At 33.4% G+C, this 22,961-nt stretch overlaps 2 protein-coding genes across 4 annotated transcripts in view; both read left to right on the top strand.

Moving 5' to 3' along the window:
• The first annotated feature begins 3,886 nt into the window (after positions 1-3,886).
• On the top strand, positions 3,887-14,581 carry LOC102599452 (mitogen-activated protein kinase kinase kinase YODA-like). Of its 2 annotated transcripts, none has more exons than XM_006363265.2 (12): positions 3,887-4,151; positions 5,710-6,268; positions 6,455-7,192; positions 7,399-7,486; positions 7,603-7,665; positions 9,876-10,036; positions 10,135-10,210; positions 11,129-11,188; positions 11,286-11,393; positions 11,571-11,810; positions 13,204-13,295; positions 13,463-14,581. In XM_006363265.2, exons 2-12 carry the CDS (start codon positions 5,721-5,723, stop codon positions 13,953-13,955), a joined length of 2,667 nt encoding a protein of 888 aa, XP_006363327.1. In that variant the 5' UTR covers positions 3,887-4,151; positions 5,710-5,720; the 3' UTR covers positions 13,956-14,581. The 2 variants fall into 2 exon arrangements, with proteins under 2 accessions (XP_006363327.1, XP_006363326.1); XM_006363264.2 differs by having other exon boundaries at positions 6,452-7,192.
• Positions 14,582-18,783: 4,202 nt separating this feature from the next.
• LOC102598921 (SKP1-like protein 21) overlaps positions 18,784-22,961 on the top strand; it is an 8,921-nt gene continuing 4,743 nt past the window's right edge. The window contains exons 1-4 of one of the 2 annotated variants that reach the window (XM_006363263.2): positions 18,784-19,071; positions 21,296-21,552; positions 22,346-22,567; positions 22,714-22,905. In XM_006363263.2, coding sequence (XP_006363325.1) covers positions 21,532-21,552; positions 22,346-22,567; positions 22,714-22,905 — 435 coding nt within the window. In that variant the 5' untranslated portion in view covers positions 18,784-19,071; positions 21,296-21,531. The remainder of the gene's footprint in view (positions 19,072-21,295; positions 21,553-22,345; positions 22,568-22,713; positions 22,906-22,961) is intronic. The other variant, XM_006363262.2, reaches the window with a different exon arrangement.

Raw genomic sequence — 22,961 nt, 5'->3', positions numbered from 1 at the left:
TGATTTCCTTTCCTGCTTCTTGTTCTCCTTTCATATTACTGGTTGTTGGTTTCAGTAGCTTTCTTTTTCACTCTAGCTTTTCTTAAAGAAGGATTTTTGTATGTCATCTTTGGTATGGCACTGACTTTCCTCTTTCCTCTAGCTGTTTCAGTCTTGTTTATTTCTTGAGCTTTGAAGGTGAATGCAGTCCAGAGCCTTATCTTCCTTCCCATTTCTTGGGAGGTCAACTTGGTTGCTAGATTCTAAACCAATCTGTTCCCCCTGATCCATTCTGATTAATTCATCCAATCTCACCATAAATATTTTCACGTGCAAGTGTTCTAGAATAGGCTCATCATCCCTAGCAAGCTTTTCTTAAAGTTGAGTTGATAAAGTTTAAATATATCAATCTGTCGAAGTGTGATCAACTCGCCCATCATGTTATTACTTTTAGGAGGTTCAAATCATTGAAACAATGTTTCTAAAATTCTTCTCAACTCATTAAGTCAAATGCTCATTTAAGCTGATAATATCCATAATTATGCTTCTTCCAACATGTGAAATCCAGTCACTTCAATTTTTTTTTTTGCTTTCGTTATATGTTGATTTTCAAAATATAATTCATAGCGATGTGTCCAAATTAATATGTAATTAGTGTCTTCATAAGTAGAAAAAATCATTCTTGCATAGGTTGGTACTGTCGAATAGAAATCATCACTTGTTGGATAATTTGATTGAGCTGTTGAATAGACAGTGTATTGCTTCTAGTAGCAGGATTTTGTTGATATGTCTGTCGTCGGAGCACTATTCGACTCTATTTCGTGGACTACTAATTTTGTAGAGCCAATTTTAAGTCAAAAATTGCTCTTAAGTGACTTGGACAACTTTTTCGCCTTCACGTTGTTTCATTTTCGTAAGTTTAGAGTCTATTAATGCTTTTTGTAAACACACGTTCTTTTTGGAACCTAGGATTGATTCTAATTGATGATTGTGTCAAGCTCTAGCACTAATGTGTTAGGATTCTTAGAGGAGTATCAAATCACAAGATGTTGAATAGAAAAATCTAAATCAGCTGATTTTGATTTTTCCTATCTTTTGTTCGAATTCCTAGATCGACCTATTTTTCATATAACTTCAGTTCCTTGAAGAGAGGTTGAAACCTTAGAGTTAAATGAATGAGAGAACATTGATATCTTCTTCTTTTTTTTGTTAAAATACAATTTAATGATTTATTGATCAAAGCCCTTTTATATAAGAGTTTTATCACACCAATTAAAAATCTAATTCTTATGAAAGTAGAAAACCTAAATCCTATTATAGATTAATAACTATAGCTAAACATAATCCCTATGAAGTTATGAAACATAAATTTTATTCTAGAATAATAAAGAAAACTACTAAAAATATAATTAAATACCTTATTTAACTAGCCGCAATGCACCACAACATAAACCAAACCCCAAGTGAAGGACTATATATCCTTAATGGTATAAACATGATTTATTAACTTACTCTCCATATCAGTTAATCCATTAAGAAAAAAATATCAAATCATTTATTAAAATTATTACCGAAATCGCTAAATCAATAATCTATTATCAATAAACTGATAAAAAAATTTATTCAAGTTATTGATCTCAATCGATTATGAATAACCGTAATAAATGATCCTAAGAGATTAATTATTCATAATTCGAAGTAATAGTATTCTCATAGGTTTGATTTTATAGTCTTCTACACACTTATTTTTTATTTGATGTAACATGTTATGTATCCACTGATCATTGTTTTGACAATAGTAGTAAATTCATTTTACCTTCAAAACAACTCCCCTATCTCGATACTTAGCTTTGTTTCTAAGTAATTTTTTTGTGTGAAATCCTCAAATTGATAATGCTAAATAACTGATATAACGAAATCTTAATGATTCTATAACATTTTGCATCTACAAACCAATAAATATAAATGATAAACTTCAAAATTCAACCAAACCGCTCAATACGCAATCCTACCGCTCAAAAATCGAACAAAAGAAGATGATCTTTTTGATTTTCTATGCGTAAAAACAAAAATGTCTTATAAAAATAACATAAACCCAAAAATAAAATTTGTAAAAGTTGACGAAAACAAAATATCCCTCCTATTTTATTCGTCCCATAATAAATATCATTTTAATTTTTTCCATGACTTAATAAAAAAATTAAAATTGACTAATCATTTTAAACTACTCATGTTTATTAGATGTTTCTTGAAAAATGAACACGTTACGAATCCACTGTTCATAATTTGATTGTAGTAGTAAATTCATTTTACCTTCAAAACAACTCCCCTATCTTGATCCTTAGCTTTGTTTTTAAGTAATTTTTTTATATGAAATCTTAATTGTTAAACTGATAATCAAATCGATAATGCTCAATAACCGATACAGCGAAATGTTAAATGTTAATGATTTTATAATGTTTGGCATGTCTACAAATCAATAAATATAAAAAATAAACTTTAAAATCAAATCAAATCGATCAACACATAATCCTACCACTTATAAATTGAACAAAAGAAGATGATTTTTTCAATTTTCTATGCGTAAAAAATAAAATGTCTTATAAAAATAACATAAATCCAAAAATGAAATTTGTAAAAGTTGACGAAAATTAAATATCCCTTCTGTTTTCTTCGTCCCATAATAAATATCATTTTAGTTTTTTCCACGACTTATTAAAAAATAAAAATAAAATTGACCAATCATTTATTAAACTATTCCTGTTTATTAGATGTTTCTTGAAAAATGAACACGTTATGTTATGAATTCACTGTTCATATTTTGACTGTTATAGTAAATTCATTTTACCTTCAAAACAACTCCCCTATCTTGATACTTAGCTTTGTTTCTAAGTAATTTTTTTATGTGAAATCTTAATTGTTAAACTGATAGTCAAATCGATAATGCTTAATAACTCATATGGCGAAATCTTAATGATTCTATAACGTTTTGTATGTCTACAAACCAATAAATATAAACATAAACTTCAAAATCCAACCAAATCAATCCATACATAGTCCTACCACTCACAAATTGAACAAAAAAGATGATATTTTCAATTTTCTATGTGTAAAAACAAAAATGTCTTATAATAAAAATAACATAAACCCAAAAATAGAATTTGTAAAAGTTGACCAAAACTAAATATCGCTCATATTTTCTTCGTTTCATAATAAATGTCATTTTAATTTTTTCTAGGACTTATTATAAATTTAACCAATCATTTATTAAACTATTCCTGTTTATTAAATATTTCTTGAAAAATGAACACGTTACGTTACGAATCCACTGTTCATGTTTTGACTGTAGACTGTAGTAGTAAATTCATTTTACCTTCAAAACAACTCCCCTATCTTGATACTTAGCTTTGTTTCTAAGTAATTTTTTTATGTGAAATCTTAATTGTTAAACTGATAGTCAAATCGATAATGCTTAATAACTCATATGGCGAAATCTTAATGATTCTATAACGTTTTGTATGTCTACAAACCAATAAATATAAACATAAACTTCAAAATCCAACCAAATCAATCCATACATAGTCCTACCACTCACAAATTGAACAAAAAAGATGATATTTTCAATTTTCTATGTGTAAAAACAAAAATGTCTTATAATAAAAATAACATAAACCCAAAAATAGAATTTGTAAAAGTTGACCAAAACTAAATATCGCTCATATTTTCTTCGTTTCATAATAAATGTCATTTTAATTTTTTCTAGGACTTATTATAAATTTAACCAATCATTTATTAAACTATTCCTGTTTATTAGATGTTTCTTGAAAAATGAACACGTTATGTTATGAATTCACTGTTCATATTTTGACTGTAGTAGTAAATTCATTTTACCTTCAAAACAACTCCCCAATCTTGATACTTAGCTTCCTCACTCCCATTTTTATCCTTCACCATTCTTACGCGATCTCTTCTAAGCTTTGTCGCAATCATCTTCTTCAGCAACTTACTATCTCCCTCTGTTGTCTCAGTTGAAATCTCAGTGTGGGACAGCGAGAGGAGAAAGGCTAATGTTTCTAGGGTTTGATTTGAGCTAATTATGAGTTGATTCATAGTCCAAATCGGAAGAAACGATCTCGTTTATACTTGCGATGCAACAAGTAATCAGTTGAAAGGTGAGTTTTGGTAATTTTGCTTTAGTTTTAGTTCTTTTTCTGTTTTTTTAGTATTTTAATATGTGGTGTGATTACCTGGTGTATTTGTAGTGTTCTAGATCTGCGCGGAAATGGCTGTGTTTTTAGGATTCATATCGAAAATTGAAGTCTAAATTAGAGATCAGTAGGATCACTTCACTTTTTTATTTTTTATTTTGCATGTAAGGAAGTGAAAATATTTACTAGTATTTTGGAGTTAGAGTGATGTCCTTGAGAATAAAGGTTCCTATTCCAGTATGTATTGCACTAGGTGAATTCTCCAATCAGTCTAAGCTAGTGTTGGCAGAGGTACCCAGCATATATATGCTGGTGGCAGGTAATAGATACTTGAAAGGACTAGTGGAGGTGTGCTCAAGCAAGTAGGACGGTGTTGTTATTAAAAGAAGTTACTACCTTTGGTGTCATTTCTGAAGACGAAAGAAAAAGAAACGAAAAAAAAACAAACATGAAAGAGTACTTTACCAGTTCTCAGTGTTGAAATACAGATATTGAAAATTTTATCTTGGAAATACTTGAATGGATTTTTTTAGGGGTAAAGTCTTATGCCTAATAATTGCATCATAAGCGTGTTTAAGTTGCAAGAGGGGGAGGGGCTGCTACCATCATCATTGGGCAGGGAAGGTCAAGTCAAGTTTATCTCATGAACTTTTTGTTGTGGGTGAGTTGGAAGTTCTTAAATTGACCACCGTAAGCGCTAAGGGTATGACTTAGTGGTTAATGAAGTAACTAATTATTTTATGTTCATATTTCTTAGAATTTATCAAGTAGTATGTGCTGCACCCATGCTCTAGAAAGGCTGAATGGTGCACGTGGTTGAATGTTGAAGTTATTTACCTAAAGAACAAGGATCAATTGCGACGGAAGGTAGAGAAAGTGTAAAAATGGAGTAGAAGCAGGTAGAGAGGTCTCATTTTCGAATCTTTTTTCCCACCAATCTCGCAAACGAGCAATCAAAAGTTTACTCCACCCCCCTCCACCCCCCACACACACACCACAGAAACCCAAAAATACACTCATACATCTTTTTTCAGAATATTAAATTGTGATAAAACAATCATCTAGCCCAATCAACAGGGAGGTGAGACAAGCCGTGCCTGCCTCGTTTTAGCTATGCCAATTTAGAGTCTTAACAATGTGGGCACTTTTTGATTCTCCGTGGTATCCGTTGTCAATGAAGTAATTTAATTGGCTTTTCATGGTTGTATTAGGAAGGTGACTGCTCTTATTGACTGATTCTATCATTCATAACTGCTCTTTCAGTTTCTTACTAACTTGTTATGAGTCTCTATTTTGGAATGTCTTTGACTAAATAATATCTTCCGCATCTTTTATTGAAAAAAATGTGTGATGATGACATACATGTAGCGATAGATCACTTCTACTATCACTCCAGCTCTCACTGAGGTCATGTTACTCTCTTTTCTGCTTCACGTATGTGTTGTCATTTAGTAAGTCTTGATTGTTTGAAGAATTGTTTTAGACTTTAGTGGGTTGTTTATTGGTTTCATATATCTTTTAGCACCGGAAAAGATGCCTTCATGGTGGGGAAAGTCAAAAGCAAAGAAGAAAGCGACCAAAGAGAGTTTTATTGATTCATTGCATCGTAAGTTTAAGAGTCCAGCTGAAGCTAAGTCTCCGAGTAAATCAGGTGGATCTCGAAGACACAACAATGACATTGCTTCTGAGAAGGGTTCTCAGTCCCAAGCACAGTCAAGGTCGTCATCACCTTCCAAGAATGTCTCCAGATGTCAAAGTTTCGCTGAAAGCGCTCTAGCCCAACCACTTCCGCTTCCAGGTTTGCCATCAGCAAGTGTAGTGCGGGCAGATTCTGGGATCAGTCAATCTGCAAAACCCAGAGTAGAGAAGGGCTCAAAGTCATCCCTGTTTCTGCCTCTCCCAAAGCCTGCATGCATCAGGCACAGACTAGACCCTGCAGATGCTGATGGAGAACTTGTCTTTGCATCAATTTCAAGTGAGTGCTCTGTTGAGAGTGATGATCCTACTGATTCACGCCAACGTAGTCCACTAGCATTTGATTATGAAACTGGTAACCGGACTCCCTTGGGTAGCCCTCCAAGGTACGCAAATGCTGAAGGCCACCTAAATGGAATGTATTCACAAAGGGATTCTGTAACTGCTTAAGTATCTAATTGTTTTCCTAATTTGTAAACAATTCATTTGTCTAACTTGTTTGCTTACTTCTTTCTTTTGGTAACTAAACCACCCTGGATGACATAATTTCTTTTCCTTTTTTGGTTTTGAAGGTTGGCTGTTAAGGATCAATCTGCTGTTGGACAAATAAGCATAAAAGAGGCAACAGAACCAGTTAATCTTTCTCCCAGTGGACATGTCTCCTCTCGATCTCCTAAGAGACGACCACTAAATAGCCACTTGTCCAGTATACAAATTCCTTCTCATGGTGCCCTTTGCAGTGCTCCTGATAGTTCTATATCAAGTCCTTCCAGAAGTCCAATGAGAGCTGCTGGCTGTGAGCAAGTTAGTAGTTCTACTTTTTGGGCAGGAAAGACTTATCCAGATCTTCCTTTACTTGGATCTGGCCATTGTTCAAGCCCAGGGTCTGGTCAGAATTCTGGACATAATTCCATGGGAGGAGATATGGTAGGACAATTGTTTTGGCAGCCTAGTCGAGGGAGCCCCGAGTACTCTCCAATTCCTAGTCCTAGGATGACAAGTCCTGGACCTAGCTCAAGAATTCACAGTGGTGCTGTCACACCTATTCATCCCAGGGCTGGAGGCGGAGCATCTGAACTGCAGACTAATTGGCCAGATGATGCAAAACCAGAAAGTCATCCTTTGCCCCGTCCCCCCTTAGCAATTTCCAACTCTTCACCCTTTTCTCATTCCAATTCAGTTGCAACATCTCCCTCAGTGCCACGAAGTCCTGGTAGAGCAGAGAATCTTTCTAGCCCGGGCTCTCGCTGGAAAAAAGGGAAGTTGCTTGGTAGAGGCACATTCGGGCACGTTTATGTTGGTTTTAATAGGTACATTAATACGATCGACACTTGATTTTCTTTTGTTTCCTATTTCATTGTGTTTGGCCTTTACAAATGAACAAGAAACTCAATCTTTATGTATTGCCTCATCATTGACATGTCAAAGATTGATTGCTGTGTCATGGTTTAATGCTTGGCCATCTTATCCCCAAAAAGGGAAAAAAAGTAATGCTTAGCCATGTGTGTGCTTACAGTGATAGTGGAGAAATGTGTGCAATGAAGGAAGTGACTCTATTTTCAGATGATGCAAAGTCAAAAGAAAGTGCAAAGCAGTTGACACAGGTATGTTTACTACATAAGTAGCAGTCTGTTACGTCTTATTTTCTTGGACTGCCTGGAGATTTATATTCCTGATGAGCTCATACTCGAGTATGCTCTTCTATTCATTTATTTTGCAGGAGATTTCATTGTTGAGCCGATTAAGACATCCAAATATTGTCCAATATTATGGCTCAGAGATGGTTAGTTTTCAACAGTCAATTGATCTCTAAATGTTTCAATTGAAAGTTTTTATTTTAATTTTTGGTGAGGGATATGCCATAGTGCCAACACTCTATTAACTTTATATTTTAACTAGTATTAGTACCCACGCAATGCCCAGACAATATTAGCTCATCGTTTGTGTTGATATTCCAGTCCACTATACTCCTTTTAATATTATATAGGACTTTTTATTTTATTGTTCACATTTTCTCAATTGTCAAAATTTATCAGTAATATTTTTATATTATTTTCTTATTTTATTTTTAAATTAAGCAAAAGTATAAATATCCCTAGGTCCTATTTGTCCCCCTGGTTTTACTTTTTCCCAACTATGATATTTTAATTAGTTTTCCTTGTTTGTTATTGTATCATTGAAATAATGTCATACCATAAATTAAATTATAGTTTTGAATTGTTCAAACTACCAAGTTACCGGTTTCAAAAAAAGAATTCATTCAAACTATAATTTTGTAAATCAGAATAACTATTGATATTTTTCAATGATTATTATCTACATTACATGCAACAAGAATTTAAAATTATTTTCTCTTCTATTATCAATATAATATATAAAATTGTGTTTTAATTTTAATTATCAAAACTATTTATATCAGAAACTTAATTATATTTATAAATCTATTCACCTCTTTATACATTCTTTTCCCAACCATCTATATTTTAATTAGCTTTTACCATTTGATTTTATACCAAAAGCCTACTCTTTTCATATTCAAGTCTTTCATCATTCTCATCACTTTGCATATTGATATCATTCCTGCAAAATAAAACACTTTTTGAAATCGTCTAAAGGACATGAGACCAACATAAGTAACAAATCCAAATCTAAATAGCAAAGAAATAATATTTTTCAGAATTTTGCCATCAAATTAAATACTAAACCCAAAAATAAGTAACTGAGGAAACCAATGAAAAATTGTTTGTAAAAGCGAAAAGAAGAAGATATATATCCGTTGATTAGTGGTTTGCTACGATTAGATTTTGAATTTAAATGGCTTTATCTCAATGCTTTTGAATACAATTTGTGCATGTGTGAGTTAGTGAGTAATGCCTAATGGACTAATGGGGGTAAGGGATGTGTACTTAGGTTAGTTTTGTTTAATTTATTCTTTTTTTCTGTTGTTGTTTTCTCTTATTTTAATGATAAAAGTAAAATGCAATGATAAAATAGGGTACCAACTTCTGAAATTAATAAGGATAAATTTGAAAGTTGTAACCACTTTGAATTCAAAAGTTCAATTAATTTTTTTATGTTTAATTAGTTTTCCCTTTTTGTTATTTTATTTATCCTTGATACTATGTGCCATACCTTAGATTAAATTATAATTTTGAATTCGTGCAAACTATAAAATAAAGAAAAGTTCTTATTAATCTATCAGTATAACTAGTGATATTTTTCAATGATCGTTATTTTTGTATTACATGCAATTAGAATTTTAGATTTCTCCTGTTATTATCAATGTAACATACAACTCTATTTTTTTTTGTCTGCCCTTTTCCTTAAATCACCTTATGAGATTCTCCTCTTGATCAATAATTTTTCTCTAAGAATACCTTGTAAGTTTTCCTCGTAATTTAGACATATAACTCTATTTTTTTTAGATATTTGAATTATTTTTAGTGAAGTCCCTGCACCTGTATCCGTATCCCGAATCTAAAAAATTTAGATCATGAAGGATCCAATCTAACCTCTAGATCTGCACCCGAGTCTGAGCAACTTAGATTATATTTATTAATCTATTCTCCTCTTTATACATTCTTTTTCCGACTATCTATATTTACTTCGCTTTTACCTCTTGATAATTTACGTATAATCCAAATAATATTATATTTTATCCTAAATTGCAATTATGAAAATAAATATGCAAGTTCTTTGAATATTTTTTTCTTAAAATCTATTTATATTTTTCTTACAATAAAAAATTGAATTTTCCTGCTATATATATATATATATATATATATTTGGTGAGGGACATGCCATAGTGCTAACACTGATAGTTGTGTTAACAGACTTCAAATTGTTCTAGAGTATTGATTTCTTATTCTGTTTCTGAACAGCTAACTCCAAAGTATAGTTAGAGGGCTTCTCATGCGAGTTATAGATGTTTCCGTCCATAAATTCCCATATAAACTATTTAGCTTGCTCTTCTGATTTGTTTTCCTCAATCAGGTTCCTGATAAACTATATATCTACTTGGAATATGTATCTGGTGGGTCCATTTATAAGCTTTTACAAGAATATGGTCCGTTTGGAGAAACAGCAATCCGTAGCTACACTCAACAAATTTTATCGGGGCTTGCATATTTACATGCTAAAAACACTGTGCATAGGTAAACCTTTCTTTGGTTGTATTATTTTTGTGATATCACCCTTTCAGCAATCTTGGCCAGTATACATTGAATACCTGACAGCAGCTGCACTTTTGCAGAGATATTAAAGGGGCAAATATTCTTGTTGATCCAAATGGGCGCATAAAGTTGGCAGACTTTGGAATGGCCAAGCATGTAAGATTTAGCATAGGCTGTATAACTGCATTATTTAGGTGCCGTTTGGACATGTGTTCTCAAATCATGATTCCAACTTTTCATTTCAAATGTGCTTTTGTTTATCCCTTTTTGCATGAAACTCCCACTTTAACTTGACATTCTAATTTCAAATCTCAAATTCACCTCAAAAGTAACTCCCCAATCCTACTTTACTCCTTACTTTACTAACCCATATTTATTAAAAATTCAATTATTATTCCATAAACCACTGATTCCCTTTCCAAACCCAAAAACAGCTCCTTCTCCGAACAGCCACACCTGCTCAACCCATATTTGGGGAAATTCAATTGCTGTTTTTGTTTCTGTATTTCTGATTTATCCACTAGGTCAGTCTGGTTGGTTCTTTGCACCTAGTTTTGGTGTAGCCGCTATTTTTTTATTCATCCTATTTTTTCAAGGATTTCATAATTGGACCTTGAAGGACCGTTTCACAAATTTTGGGGTTTTCATGTTTATGTGAAAATTACAACTTTTAAAATCCAAATTAGCATGTCCAGACAAAATTTCAACTTCAAATCCACCTCTACCCAAATCAATGATTTCAAATCATGATTTCAAGTTCATAGGTCATGTCCAAATGCCTGTTTAGTAAGATGATGCCAATTGCTATGAAGATTGTAAATGGCAGGTCATATCTAATATTCTAACTCGAGACTAGCATTGTCGGAATGAATTAAAAAACTTTTGTAGTTTTTATCTTTGTGCCATTAAACTTAATTCCTTACTTTTGGAAAGATAAAGTACGAATTGATCCATTTACCATTAAGATTGCTTTGGTGTGATTATCTCCACCTGGAACTGTATAAGCCTTGCCATCAATGTTGAGCTGTACTTTCATGGAGATGGGTCTTTAATTGCTCAATTACAAATTTGCAGATCACGGGGCAATCTTGTCCATTATCCTTCAAAGGAAGCCCTTACTGGATGGCCCCTGAGGTTAGAATATGCTTTAGGAATTTAAATGTTTTGTGTGCACCTCTCTGTTAAAACTTATATAGTAACATGTAAAATCATCTCTTTACCATTTACTCAGGTAATAAAGCATACTAGTGGCTGCAACCTTGCTGTTGATGTATGGAGCCTTGGATGCACCGTCTTAGAAATGGCTACATCAAAGCCTCCTTGGAGTCAGTATGAAGGAGTAAGTAATTTTGGCCTAGAGCAGCTTAATTAGAGCATCACTTCTTCTTTTTTTGTGCTGAACATTGTTGGAAGATGGGATTTTTTTCCTTGATAATATTTGGACTGTCAAGTCTTACAATACCAGTTCATTCCCTTGACCTGTATTATGTGGTGTTTTATGGCATATGGCCCAAAGGTTGCTGCCATGTTTAAGATTGGGAATAGTAAAGAACTCCCAGCAATACCGGAAGAGCTTTCAGAGGAGGGAAAAGATTTTGTGAGGAAGTGTTTGCAGCGTGAGCCGCGAAATCGTCCTACTGCTGCTGAGCTATTGGAGCATCCTTTTGTAAAAGATGCTGCCCCTCCGGAAAAGCCAAATATGTTTCCTACATCTTTTGATCTTCCATGTGCTGCTGCGAATGGGATAAAACCTCTGGTACGTTATCTGTTCATCACGGTCTTTTTGCTTTTATAAGACATTGGGAAACTTCTGTTATGAAACATGGAAATACTTGTTGCTCATGATGCTTGGTGTAAATGGCTTTATTGGTTTCTTCTTTTGTTCTAAAACCATAAAGAATCATTAATATCAGCAGTTGAGCAAAAGAAACTGATTGATTATGCATTTTCGGTAGTGTCAGGCTTTCATCATTGAGTTCTGCCGACATATTCTGATAAGTCCGTTCTTGATTCAGATTCGTATGTGTCGATGTTTGGCATTGATCTAGTAGTCTTTAATATAGTCATACTGTAATCTTTTTTTTTATTCTATTTATAATGCTAAGGTAATTTTATTAATAATGACATACCAAGAAGGTACCTTAGCATATTTTAGTTAGAATAATTCATAAAATATCGTTTGCTTACTCTGGACTGATAGATGATGTAACTTGGATGTTAGTATTGTCAAGGTTTAGGATTATTTTCTTGTACAGTTCACATTACCATCGTAGTGCTCCATGTTTTGTGAATATAATTTCTGTATAACCAATGAAAAAGGTTTAGGATTGTACTCTTGCATGCTTATCTTGCTCTGTGGCAAATTAGTAGGTTCTAGGGGTCATTATGGCTTATTTTTAGAAGTTAGGTTAATAAAGAGGCAAGGTTTTAGGGACACTAACAATGTCTTCAATTCTTGGGGATTACTAAATAGTTTAAATATCTTTTAGGCAGGACAGCGAATCAGGAGGGGAAGTTCCAACTTGTTGACCATTTGGGTTCTCTGAGTTTAATTGCTTGCTGCTAATGCTTTTGCACAATTTAGTAAGATCAGTGAGATGAGGTGTCTTTAGCTTCTTCACTAAAAAGAGAATAAGTAGTGTTGGTATATCAGCAAAACGAGAACCCCACCCCCAACCTCAGAAAAGAAGTGATCATAGGAGAAATTGCCTAAGATGGTGATATTTAACATCTTCTTGCAATTTTTTTTTTAAAAAAAGAAACAAATTATGAGTTGAACTGCTATTATAGACATCAAGCAATTGAGTCTAAGCATCCCGGTTCTGAATGTGCAAAATGAAGATGCATCTTCATGTCAAGTTGCTAATCATCATTAGATTTGATCTCAAAAGTGCCCATGTCTTCCTTAAAACAGGTAATAATTATTGGTCCCACATTAAGAATAGCTTTAGAAATAGAAGACTGAAACCCTGTTAAAGACGTACAACAAAACCCTCAATGTGTGAATGTGTGTAATTGTAAGTCCCAAGTGAACTTTTCAATTTACAGAATCAATCATTATGACAAGAAAATAATAGGTTGACCTGGCATGGTTTCTTTATTTTGAAATTCTGTGCACTGGGTTGATGTTAATTACAAATTTGATTTAGGTCGTTGGATCTGCAAGAAATTATCCTACACCAGATTCGGAAAGGCTCGCTATCCACTCATCCAGAGCGTCAAAATCTAAATTTCACTGCAGGTCTTCTTCTCTTGATTACTTAAAACTTTTAAATGTCCTGTGTTGAGAAAATTTTAAAGAGGAAAGGAGTTCCCATTAAATTTATCTCAATATACTTAGGAGTAAAAGAAAACTGCATGACAATAGTATTCGTACTTCTGATTGTTGACTTATTCTTCATTGTACAGTGATATCCACATTCCGAAGAACATATCTTGCCCTGTCTCCCCAATAGGTAGTCCTCTTCCAAGGTCGCCTCATAACCTAAATGGGAGGATGTCTCCCTCGCCTATATCCAGCCCTCTCAACACATCTGGCTCATCAACACCAATCTCTGGAGGGAATGGTGCTATCCCATTTCGTCACATTAATCAGTCAGTTTACTTGCAAGAGGCCAGAACAGTTCCAAATAGTCCCTATATGAATGGCTCTTCTTACTGGGATCCTGATGTTTTACGAGGGTCACCATCAGGATCTCATGCTTTCCGAGAATTGGCATCTGTTGAATATGATGCCCTGGGAAAGCAGTTTGGGAGGCTTGCCACAGGAGAACTTTGCAATGGGCAATCAGCGTTGGCCAATCGGGTGTCACAGCAACTTTTAAGGGATCATGTGAAATTGATTTCTTCGGTAGATCTCAACCCTTGTCCTCCCTTGGGAGGTCGCACTGGTGGAACGTGAAATGTATATCAGATATTATTGATGGTGAGCTTCGAAAGTTTCATGTGTAAATCTGCTTTCAGCTTTTAGCATGTTTGAAGGAAGTTGTTTTGTGCAACAAGAATCTCCTAAGAGAAGAGACTAGGAAATGTAGTGGCATCTTGGCAGAACTTCATTATCTATTGTCAGTTTGATCTACCTGATTTCTTCCCCCTGTTATTTGGGTCTAGTGTTCCAAAGATGAAGAGCACTTCCCAGTGAGAATATATTGACCCTCCGTCACTAGTAGCATCTGTTGAAATTATAGCGGCTTGTCCAAATTCATCTGCCTGATTGGACTTGATAACTAACATGAGCCAAGAACTAATGATTCATTTGCTTTTGGAGGTTGGCTTTCAGTTATTCAGTGTATAGCTGATCCTTCATGAAGACATTAATGGCACCAAACTTGTATATTTATGCTGTCCCATAGAAGATAGAAAAGAGTAAACCTGGAACTAAAGCAGGAAGAATCCCTTTTTCTTTTCTTTCCTTTCCCCTTTCGAAGCGGGGTTCCTGTATAGTAAACAAATGAACTGGAATATATTCCAGGTACTGTTGATTGAACAATCAGAGGAAGATTTGGGTTTCTGTATTTTTGCTGCTTTAATGCTGTAGCTGATGTCTCTTAGTTATATAGATCTTGTTTTGGATGCACAAGCATTTGTCTCCTATCTACTTTCAATCCCCTACTCCAAGTATATGTGAAAGATCACCTCCAGTAGTGTTCTACACATTGCTGGATTCAAGCCATGTTAAGCTGCATATTTAAGGGTCTGGTTTCACTTTTGTTTTTATTGCTGTTTATTATATCTACACTCTTAAATTTGTGGCTTATATCCAGCAATGTATCGAACGTTACAGGATGGAAAAAATACTGGAGGCGATCTCCCCTTAGTTTTTTGTAGGTGTCCAAATTACTTATAACTATTTTGATCAATACGTAGTTGGCCATTTTAAAGTTTGGTAGGATTTTAGGTTTTGCTAATATCAAGTTTTGGAAAACATCATTTACCGCTTTATTGATGTGTAACTTAGCATTGCATAATTCATTGTCCACCCTTTACCATCCTTATACTTGGAAAGAACCAAGTTAGGGCTAAGCGATCGACTGAATTTGGAGAAAGAGATTTTTGGTCAAAAATGGCACATCAGGTGGGATCAATTAACACCTACCCAACCTACCCAACCAACTGAACTATTAAGATTCGGGTTTGAATGAAAGGTTCAACAAAATTAACTATAGACAATAAAATTTGCGTTGAGAAAACAATAATCAAGAACGGAAAAATTATCACAACAATCGTTTTATTGATTTAAAGTACGAGTGTTACAATCTATATGAATCCTCTGAATTCGCTTTTTCAAATATAAATTCAAGGGCTCTTGAGCTTGTTCTTGAATTTTGTTCTTGTTCTTGGACTTTAATCTTGGATTCAAGGGCATTTGGAGCTTGTTCTTGAATCTTTGATGAACTTGGACTTTAACTTTATCTTGATCTTGAACTTAATCTTTCTTGAACTTGATATTGATCTTGAACTTAAACTTTATCTTGATTTTGAATCCGGCGGTCTTGATCTTTATCGTTCTTGAACTTGAACTTTATCTTGACTTCTAGTTGAATCCAAGGGTTTTGAACTTGATCTTGAATCCGGCGGTCTTGATCTTGATCGTTCTTGAACTTGAACTTTATCTTGATCTTGACTTCTAGTTGAATCCAAGGGCTTCAAGCTTGATCTTGAATCCGGCGGTCTTGATCTTGATCGTTCTTAGCTTGAACTTGACTTCTTCAAATCTTCAATTCTTAAACTTGAACACTTGGATTCTTGAATTCTCGAGTTTAAGAACTCAAGAACTCGAACTCTTGAGTTCTTGAATTCTTAAACTTATAGCTTGTAGAGAAATTTGTGGCTTTTGATCCACGAGCTTTCTCTAGCTTTTTGTTTAGAATTCTTCTTTCTCTTTTCTGAATTATGAGGACCCTTATTTATAGTTTTAAAATAGAGGAGTTGTGATTGGAATAAGATTCCTTTCGGCCAATCAAATTTAAGTGACATAACATATGTGCTTTATGGAGCGGGCTTTAATTAAAGGGGAACTTTCACATATAGCCACTCAAAAATAGCCTAATTACTCTCCATAGCTATAGTTTGATAATTACAATTCGTAGCTATATGTTATATTGAGGGGAGAGGCGAGCAAGACTGGGAGAGAGAGGAGAGAGGCGAGAGAGAGAGAGGGGGCAAAGACTGGGAGAAAGGTGAATTGTATATGTATATAGGTTAGATAATTGTATATTATACATATGTGTTTGTATATATGGCAAGCGAGATTGGGAGAGAGAGGAGAGAGGCGAGCGAGAGAGGGCAGGAGAGGTGGGAGAGGAGGTGAATTGTATATGTATATAGGTTAGATAATTGTATATTATACATATGTGTTTGTATATATGGCAAGCGAGATTGGGAGAGGGAGGAGAGAGGGCAGAGAGTGGAAGAGAGTTGAATTGTATATGTATATAGGTTAGATAATTGTATATTATACATGTGTATTTGTATATTCTGGAGAATTATACATATACAAAACGTTGGCTAATTATACAAACTCGAAGTCAGCCCGCGTAATTAATATATAATGTTAGTCGTGAGTGGTAATTATAGCAAACTATAGCTATGATGAGTAATTAAGTAGTATAAGTTTGCTTAACCGCGTAATTTTCTCTTAATTAAATCCACATTTTATTATATTTAAATAATTAACTCAATTATATTAATCATAATATTTATTTGGACTAATATATTCATGAATTTAATATAATCTGAATCATTTTATAAATTTATACTTAATAAATTTTAAATGACTACATTAACAAATGGGGAATTTATAAGTTGCATAAAGAAATTGAATGTCTTAGTGGTGCACATAAGGTAAAATAGTGCAATCATTAATCGTATCAACTGAATCATATTATGCATGTCAACACGTAAAGAAAATTTATTATGTCATAACATGCTTCCTTGCCAATGTAATACCGTACAGTTATCACGTTAAAGCTTTAGTACGTAATACATTTTCATAAAAGAAACATCTCAATATCAAAATAATAAGTATTCAAGAGATTAAAGCCTCTCTTACACCGAATATGGTAAAATTTCTCCAACCTGACACAGTTCAAATATCTAGAGAAACATCATCCAATGATCTCAATCTTTGAAAAATATCAAATAATGTGGAGACCAGATGATTTATTTTCATAATTTTAGAACAAGTCAAAGTTAACCCCTGATAAAGTAAGGAAAAATAAACCTTGATTAAACCGATCAAATCCAAAATAAAACTCAGCATTGAATTACTGATTAGCTAAAGATTTCAAATATGTACTTAGATTCACATTTTAAGTCCATTTGCATGCTCAAAACCTAAACTTTGTGATTTTAGGATTTATGTCACAATCCTCAATTAACTCATTAAATTTCATATCTTAATGGTAAATCTTTAATTAATATTATTATAGAAAACAACTAATATTTTAAGATACTCACTATATACTACAATATTTTTTCATACTTTCCATAATTTTTATACTAGGTACAACACAAAGAGAGAAACATAACTACTTATAAAAATAAATTCTTTGATAGATAAATGTTAAGAAATTGAATAGTAATTTAAGATGTAATGGGTACTTAATTAGTAGGTCATAATGTGGAAAATGTGTTACAGTGACTATATGAGTTGCATAAAATAATGATATTTCTCTACTTTATGCCTATTAATTGTCATGCACTTAATATTTTAATTTTAATATTAAAATGCACATAAACACTAACATTGTCCCCCTCATTTTAATATTCAAATAATTGAAAGGTCGCTAGTTTAGTTGCGGTGAGATTATTATGCATAATGAAGACGTGCTCCACAATATATATCTAAACTCATCAAAATTTGATAAGATATATATAATATTACAAACTTAAGTATATCTAAATAATTAATTCATAAACTATTGAAATTTATGCAAATCTCCTATATAAACTAAAAAAATATTATTCCTTTTCTTATTAGGGTCTGTGAATATTGCTATACTTTAGTGGACCACCATTGAATTTAGTCATGAAAAAGAAAAGACAATCTAAGATGACACTTGGCAGTGAAAAGAACAACAAAAATTTAGGATAACACTTGAGCCATAAATGACCATTTCTTCAAACTACTGTGCAAATGGTGACAGTACCAATATTTTGTTCTATGAATATACAAATAGTCAAATTATTCAAGCAAACTAGCTTATTAAAAAAATTGTCCTAATCCAATATATATCAAATCATAATTGAGAAATATACCTATCGACAAGTATATTTAAATCGTTATTATAAAGTATTTTTTCATAGTTTAAATCGTTTTATATATTAAAATTTATATCAACAATTTTAAAAGCTATAAAATCAACTTACGAGATTTTTTTTATATTCTTATCGTACACCTGGTGAGCATTTTAGATCCATAAAGCAAATTATTCAAATATTCTCCTTCTAAATAGTTGAAAGAAACTACATAAACGTTACACATAAACAAATCTTATATAAAAGATATGTATAATATAAATTACTTCAAAAAATCTTACATAACAGTTATACTTAATAAAATGAGTGTTTGTTTTGGAAATCAAGATTTAAATATCTATCAAGATAAAAAAGTATTAGATAGTTCTTCTCATTTATCGAAGATTTGATAAATAACAATACTTCATATCTATAATAATGGAAAATTACAATAACTAATCGAGTGACAAGCTAGTCCAAATGCCACGACACGATTATGGCAAAGGAAAAAAAGGAGATTCATATTTTCCCGGCCACAATTGCCGAACGAGTAGCACGTGGGAATTGGGGATTCACGTGCGAAGAACACAATTTACCAGAAATATAGAATTACCATATCGGAAATATAGAAAGCCTCATAAACGCAATCAAATTTTCCATCTTCCCCCTTTCTTCTCACCTGCAAAAAAAAAAAAAAACCAAAACCCTAATTCTCCCTCCATTTTTTCTTCTTATCTGTTTACGACCTCCTATCTGTGGCCCAATTATTGTTACGTCAGGTATGTCAATCTGTTCATTTCCAGTTTTATTTTTATGCCCTTAATTTCCTAAGTAATTAGCTGATAAACACTTGTTATAAGCTAAAGAGATTAGATTTTTATTGTTTTTTTTTCAATTGCAAGCAATATTTTTTTATTATGTTTTTATATTTTTACAATTTTCTGTCAATGTAAAGTTGTTGCTCATTTCCATTTCATGCTTTTTGAAATAAAACAACTCTAAATGGATATTTTTTATTTTATTTTTTGATAAAGTTAATATTTTTTGAGCTAAATGTATATTGAGGATTCATATAGCAGGGATGGTAATTGGGTTGGGAGTTTATTCTAGGTTTGTTATACACATTAGTATTTAGAAATGATGGTTAGGATTAGGTGGATGATGTTGCCAGAAGAGCTACAATTCAATGGGTGAGCCTTCACAGGGCTTTCTGTAGTGCGATTCTGAGATAGTAGGATCTCGACTGTGAATCCATTTCATATATGAGCTGTAGAAGGATATGATGATGGGAAAGTTCATCCACTTAATATGCTCAATATCAATTACTTATCCTATAATCCGTCCTGGTTTAGTTTTCTCTATTTGTTTTATGTTAAGCAATAAAAAAAAAAAAAATCTTAGCCGGTTTAGTTGTTACCTTTTTTGACAAAGGTAACAGTTTTGTGTATTAATCTTCAGCACTAAAGGCTGGGATCCCAAATTTACATCATGGAGCTACATACAATTGAGTATACTCAAACAAAACTAAACTAGATCCTACTTCATCTTACAAAGAACCTAGGATTTAGTTGTTTACTTCCTTCAAACTTAAATTTTGTTTCTTCGATTTTGATTACTCTTTGAATTGGTATGAATAAGCTATGTGGATCTTTTGGTTTAGTAAATACAAATCATATGGATCTTGACTTTAGGATTTCAAAGAAAGAACACTTGAATTCCTTTCATTTCTATCAAAATCTCGGGAAGCTTGGTTTTTGACTATGCTTTGAATGGCTTCTCCAATGTTCCTTGGGAGGATTTGAAACAACCAAAGTAATCATAGATAAATTGCACGAGAGGGAAATGAAAAAGTTAATTGCACTATGTTAATGATTTCTAAGTGATGCAGCTATGAAGACAGCTAGCTAGATGAAAATAACAGGATGTTTTTTTATGAATGATTTTCACTTTGCCTTTGCCTTTCTATAGTCCTATAAATGAGCTCAGAAAATAGCCAGGTCTCTTCCAACTTCCAAACACTCCACCCCACCCAAAAAAAAAAAAAGGAAAGAAAAAGAATAAGTGGAAGTTACAGGTCTCTTTTAAAGTCTCTTCCTCTCCCCTCTCTTTAATAACTAGGAAATTTATATTCGTCTACAGTTCCACTCATTGTAACTTGTTGCCTAAGAGAACTTATTGCCAACTATGATCTGAACACACACACGTATATATATTATTAATAAGTATGTGTGTGCACATATTTATATTTGCATGCGTCCCAGTGGGAATTCGAGGTGTGTGCAAGATGACACCACTATTATCAAAGTAAGAATATGAAAAGTATTTGCATGTTTCCTGCTGAGCCCCAGTCACCTTAAAGAACTTGCATTACACCAAAAACAAATGTTTCTTTCCCATGTGTGGAATTGAGGTGTGTAGTAGTTGTATAATCATGGCATAAAGATTGTTAGAGATTGATTATACAGGGTGGAGAATGTGTGCGAGATTTTGCCTATTCAAGTCTCCCAAAATTCCTTTTCAGTTATCTATGCCTCTAACGGCACGTAGGTAGATCGGGCAATGGGAGGATAGGCAGAATATATGAAATTTCCTTGTGGTTGTATTAGGAAGATAGAATGAGAAGCAATTGATATTGGACTGCATTTTTAATTCCGAGGAGAGGGAATGAGATAATATACCATATGGCATGTGGAATGTTTGAAGAAATTCATGGTGGAAATAGCTTTTAACAAAGATGAGTAAGCTTCCATATGACAAGAATTCATCTCTGTTCTAACTTCTGTTTTCCTAGTTCTCTTCAATGTTCTATTGTTTTGAAGATGCACAAAAGAGTGAACTGAGTGATTTATTATCTTTTTTATATCATACTTTAAAGCATTCTTGGTGACCTATTGCTTGCCTTTTGAGTTCTTAATAATCTGTCGGCTGTGTGCTCCTGTTAGAAAAATTTACATTGATTGCTACAGTTTGTAATCTTGGTCTGCCATGTTCTTCTTTGCACAGAGCTTCCAAATTGATGAGACCATCCTGTCGAAGATGCATTTTGTCTTGCTGGAATTTGGAGAGGGTTACTTTGTGAAGGGTTTGCGGTCTTTGTCTGACAAGTGTCTTTTGAAGAGAAGAAAGCTTAGCCTATTTCGATTCCATTAGCACTTTTAACGTTGAAGCTTATTTCTCTTTAGTTTGCAAAGGCACATAAGCAATCTTGCCAGTTTGATCTCCTAGTGTTAAAAGGCCCTATGGCGGTCGTCAAACCAGAGGTATGTAATGAAGGAAACCAGAAGTTTTATATTCAAAGGCTACATGACTCTGTTACTATATTTATATAGAAGATAGACATGAAGTTTGTTGTCTCTTACCCCTTCTGGCTTTTTTTATCTGGTGCTCTCTTTCTGGATTATTAGGGTTGCATTTACTTGAGTCATGACTCATGAGTTACCTTGATTCAGGGAATAGTGTTGCTTTGTATTAAGATTATTTATTATTTTCATGAGCTTCAAAAACTAATATTTCTTGAAAAGGAATTGTACTTAGTGATGTCATGTTGTTTTATGATTATCTATTGTTTTGTGAGCTTCAAAAACCAACATAGAATAATGCCCTTGAATGTTCTTCTTGACATTTCCAACTTGAAAGCCAATAATATTTAGATTGAAATGCTGTCACTATTGGTAGGATGATTATGATTACTTTTAGGTTTCTTTCTTTTGGTTTTGGTCTAAACGTTCTTGTTTGCTTGTATGAAATGCGTAGGTGCATCAGCCATTTGCTCATTGAATGACATTGTTTCTTAATTCTTCGGATATCAAATGTGTGTTGAATGACTTCAGAATGGGCAAAATTCTTTTTGAATGGGAATATTAATAAGTGTTGTATGTGTTACAGTCCAAGGTGTGGGTATTAGGTCTTTAGTGCATTTCTACCTAATAAAAAAAATAAAAAAATTAAGAGATCTTTAATACATTTTTGTTGCTTTCCATAATACTCTATTCAAAGCTGTTGCCATTTCGTGTTATCTGTTTTTTCTTAATTGCTTGTGGTTCATTGGTTAAGATGAAGTCCTACATTTGGCTCCAAACTGCTGATGGTTCAATCCAACAAGTAGAGGAAGAGGTTGCCATGTTTTGCCCAATGATATGCAGAGAAGTACTTCAAACTGGCATGGGATCCTCGAAAAATTATGCCATATCACTTCCTCAACGAGTCAATCCTGCTATTCTGGGCTTAATACTGGACTATTGTCAATTTCATCAAGTTCCTGGCCGTTCTAATAAGGTCAGTTCTTGGTTTTCTTGTTATAACAATGCAGTGCCCTCCTAGAAAGGAAGGATTTTAGTTTGCCTGCGTCATGTGCATGGTTTATTGCAACAGTATTTCCTTTTTTGTTTTTTTAGTGTAATGGATATCTTTTATGCACACAGGAGCGCAAGATTTTTGATGAGAAGTTCATCCGGTTAGATACTAAGAAGTTATGTGAGTTGACATCTGCTGCTGACAGCCTTCAACTGAGGCCTCTGGTTGACCTTACAAGTCGTGCACTTGCTCGGATGATTGAAGGAAAAACTCCTGAGGAGATACGTGAAACTTTCCATTTGCCGGATGATTTAACAGAGGTCCAAATTCTGACAGAAATTATTTGTAGTCCCCCCCCCCCCCCCCCCCCCTTTGT

This window comes from Solanum tuberosum, unplaced genomic scaffold (genome assembly GCF_000226075.1).
Source record: "Solanum tuberosum cultivar DM 1-3 516 R44 unplaced genomic scaffold, SolTub_3.0 scf00432, whole genome shotgun sequence".
NCBI lineage: Eukaryota > Viridiplantae > Streptophyta > Magnoliopsida > Solanales > Solanaceae > Solanum > Solanum tuberosum.
Note: the sequence above shows the minus strand (reverse complement) of the source record. Positions and strands in the feature narration are given on the sequence as shown.

Excerpts from the sequence above, each read along its gene's own strand:
- LOC102599452 (XM_006363264.2), top strand. The coding sequence starts at position 5,721 with ATGCCTTCATGGTGGGGAAAGTCAAAAGCAAAGAAGAAAGCGACCAAA. Across the intron at positions 7,666-9,875 it reads AATATTATGGCTCAGAGATG|GTTCCTGATAAACTATATAT; the intron begins GTTAGTTTTCAA and ends TTCCTCAATCAG. Across the intron at positions 11,394-11,570 it reads CTTGGAGTCAGTATGAAGGA|GTTGCTGCCATGTTTAAGAT; the intron begins GTAAGTAATTTT and ends TATGGCCCAAAG.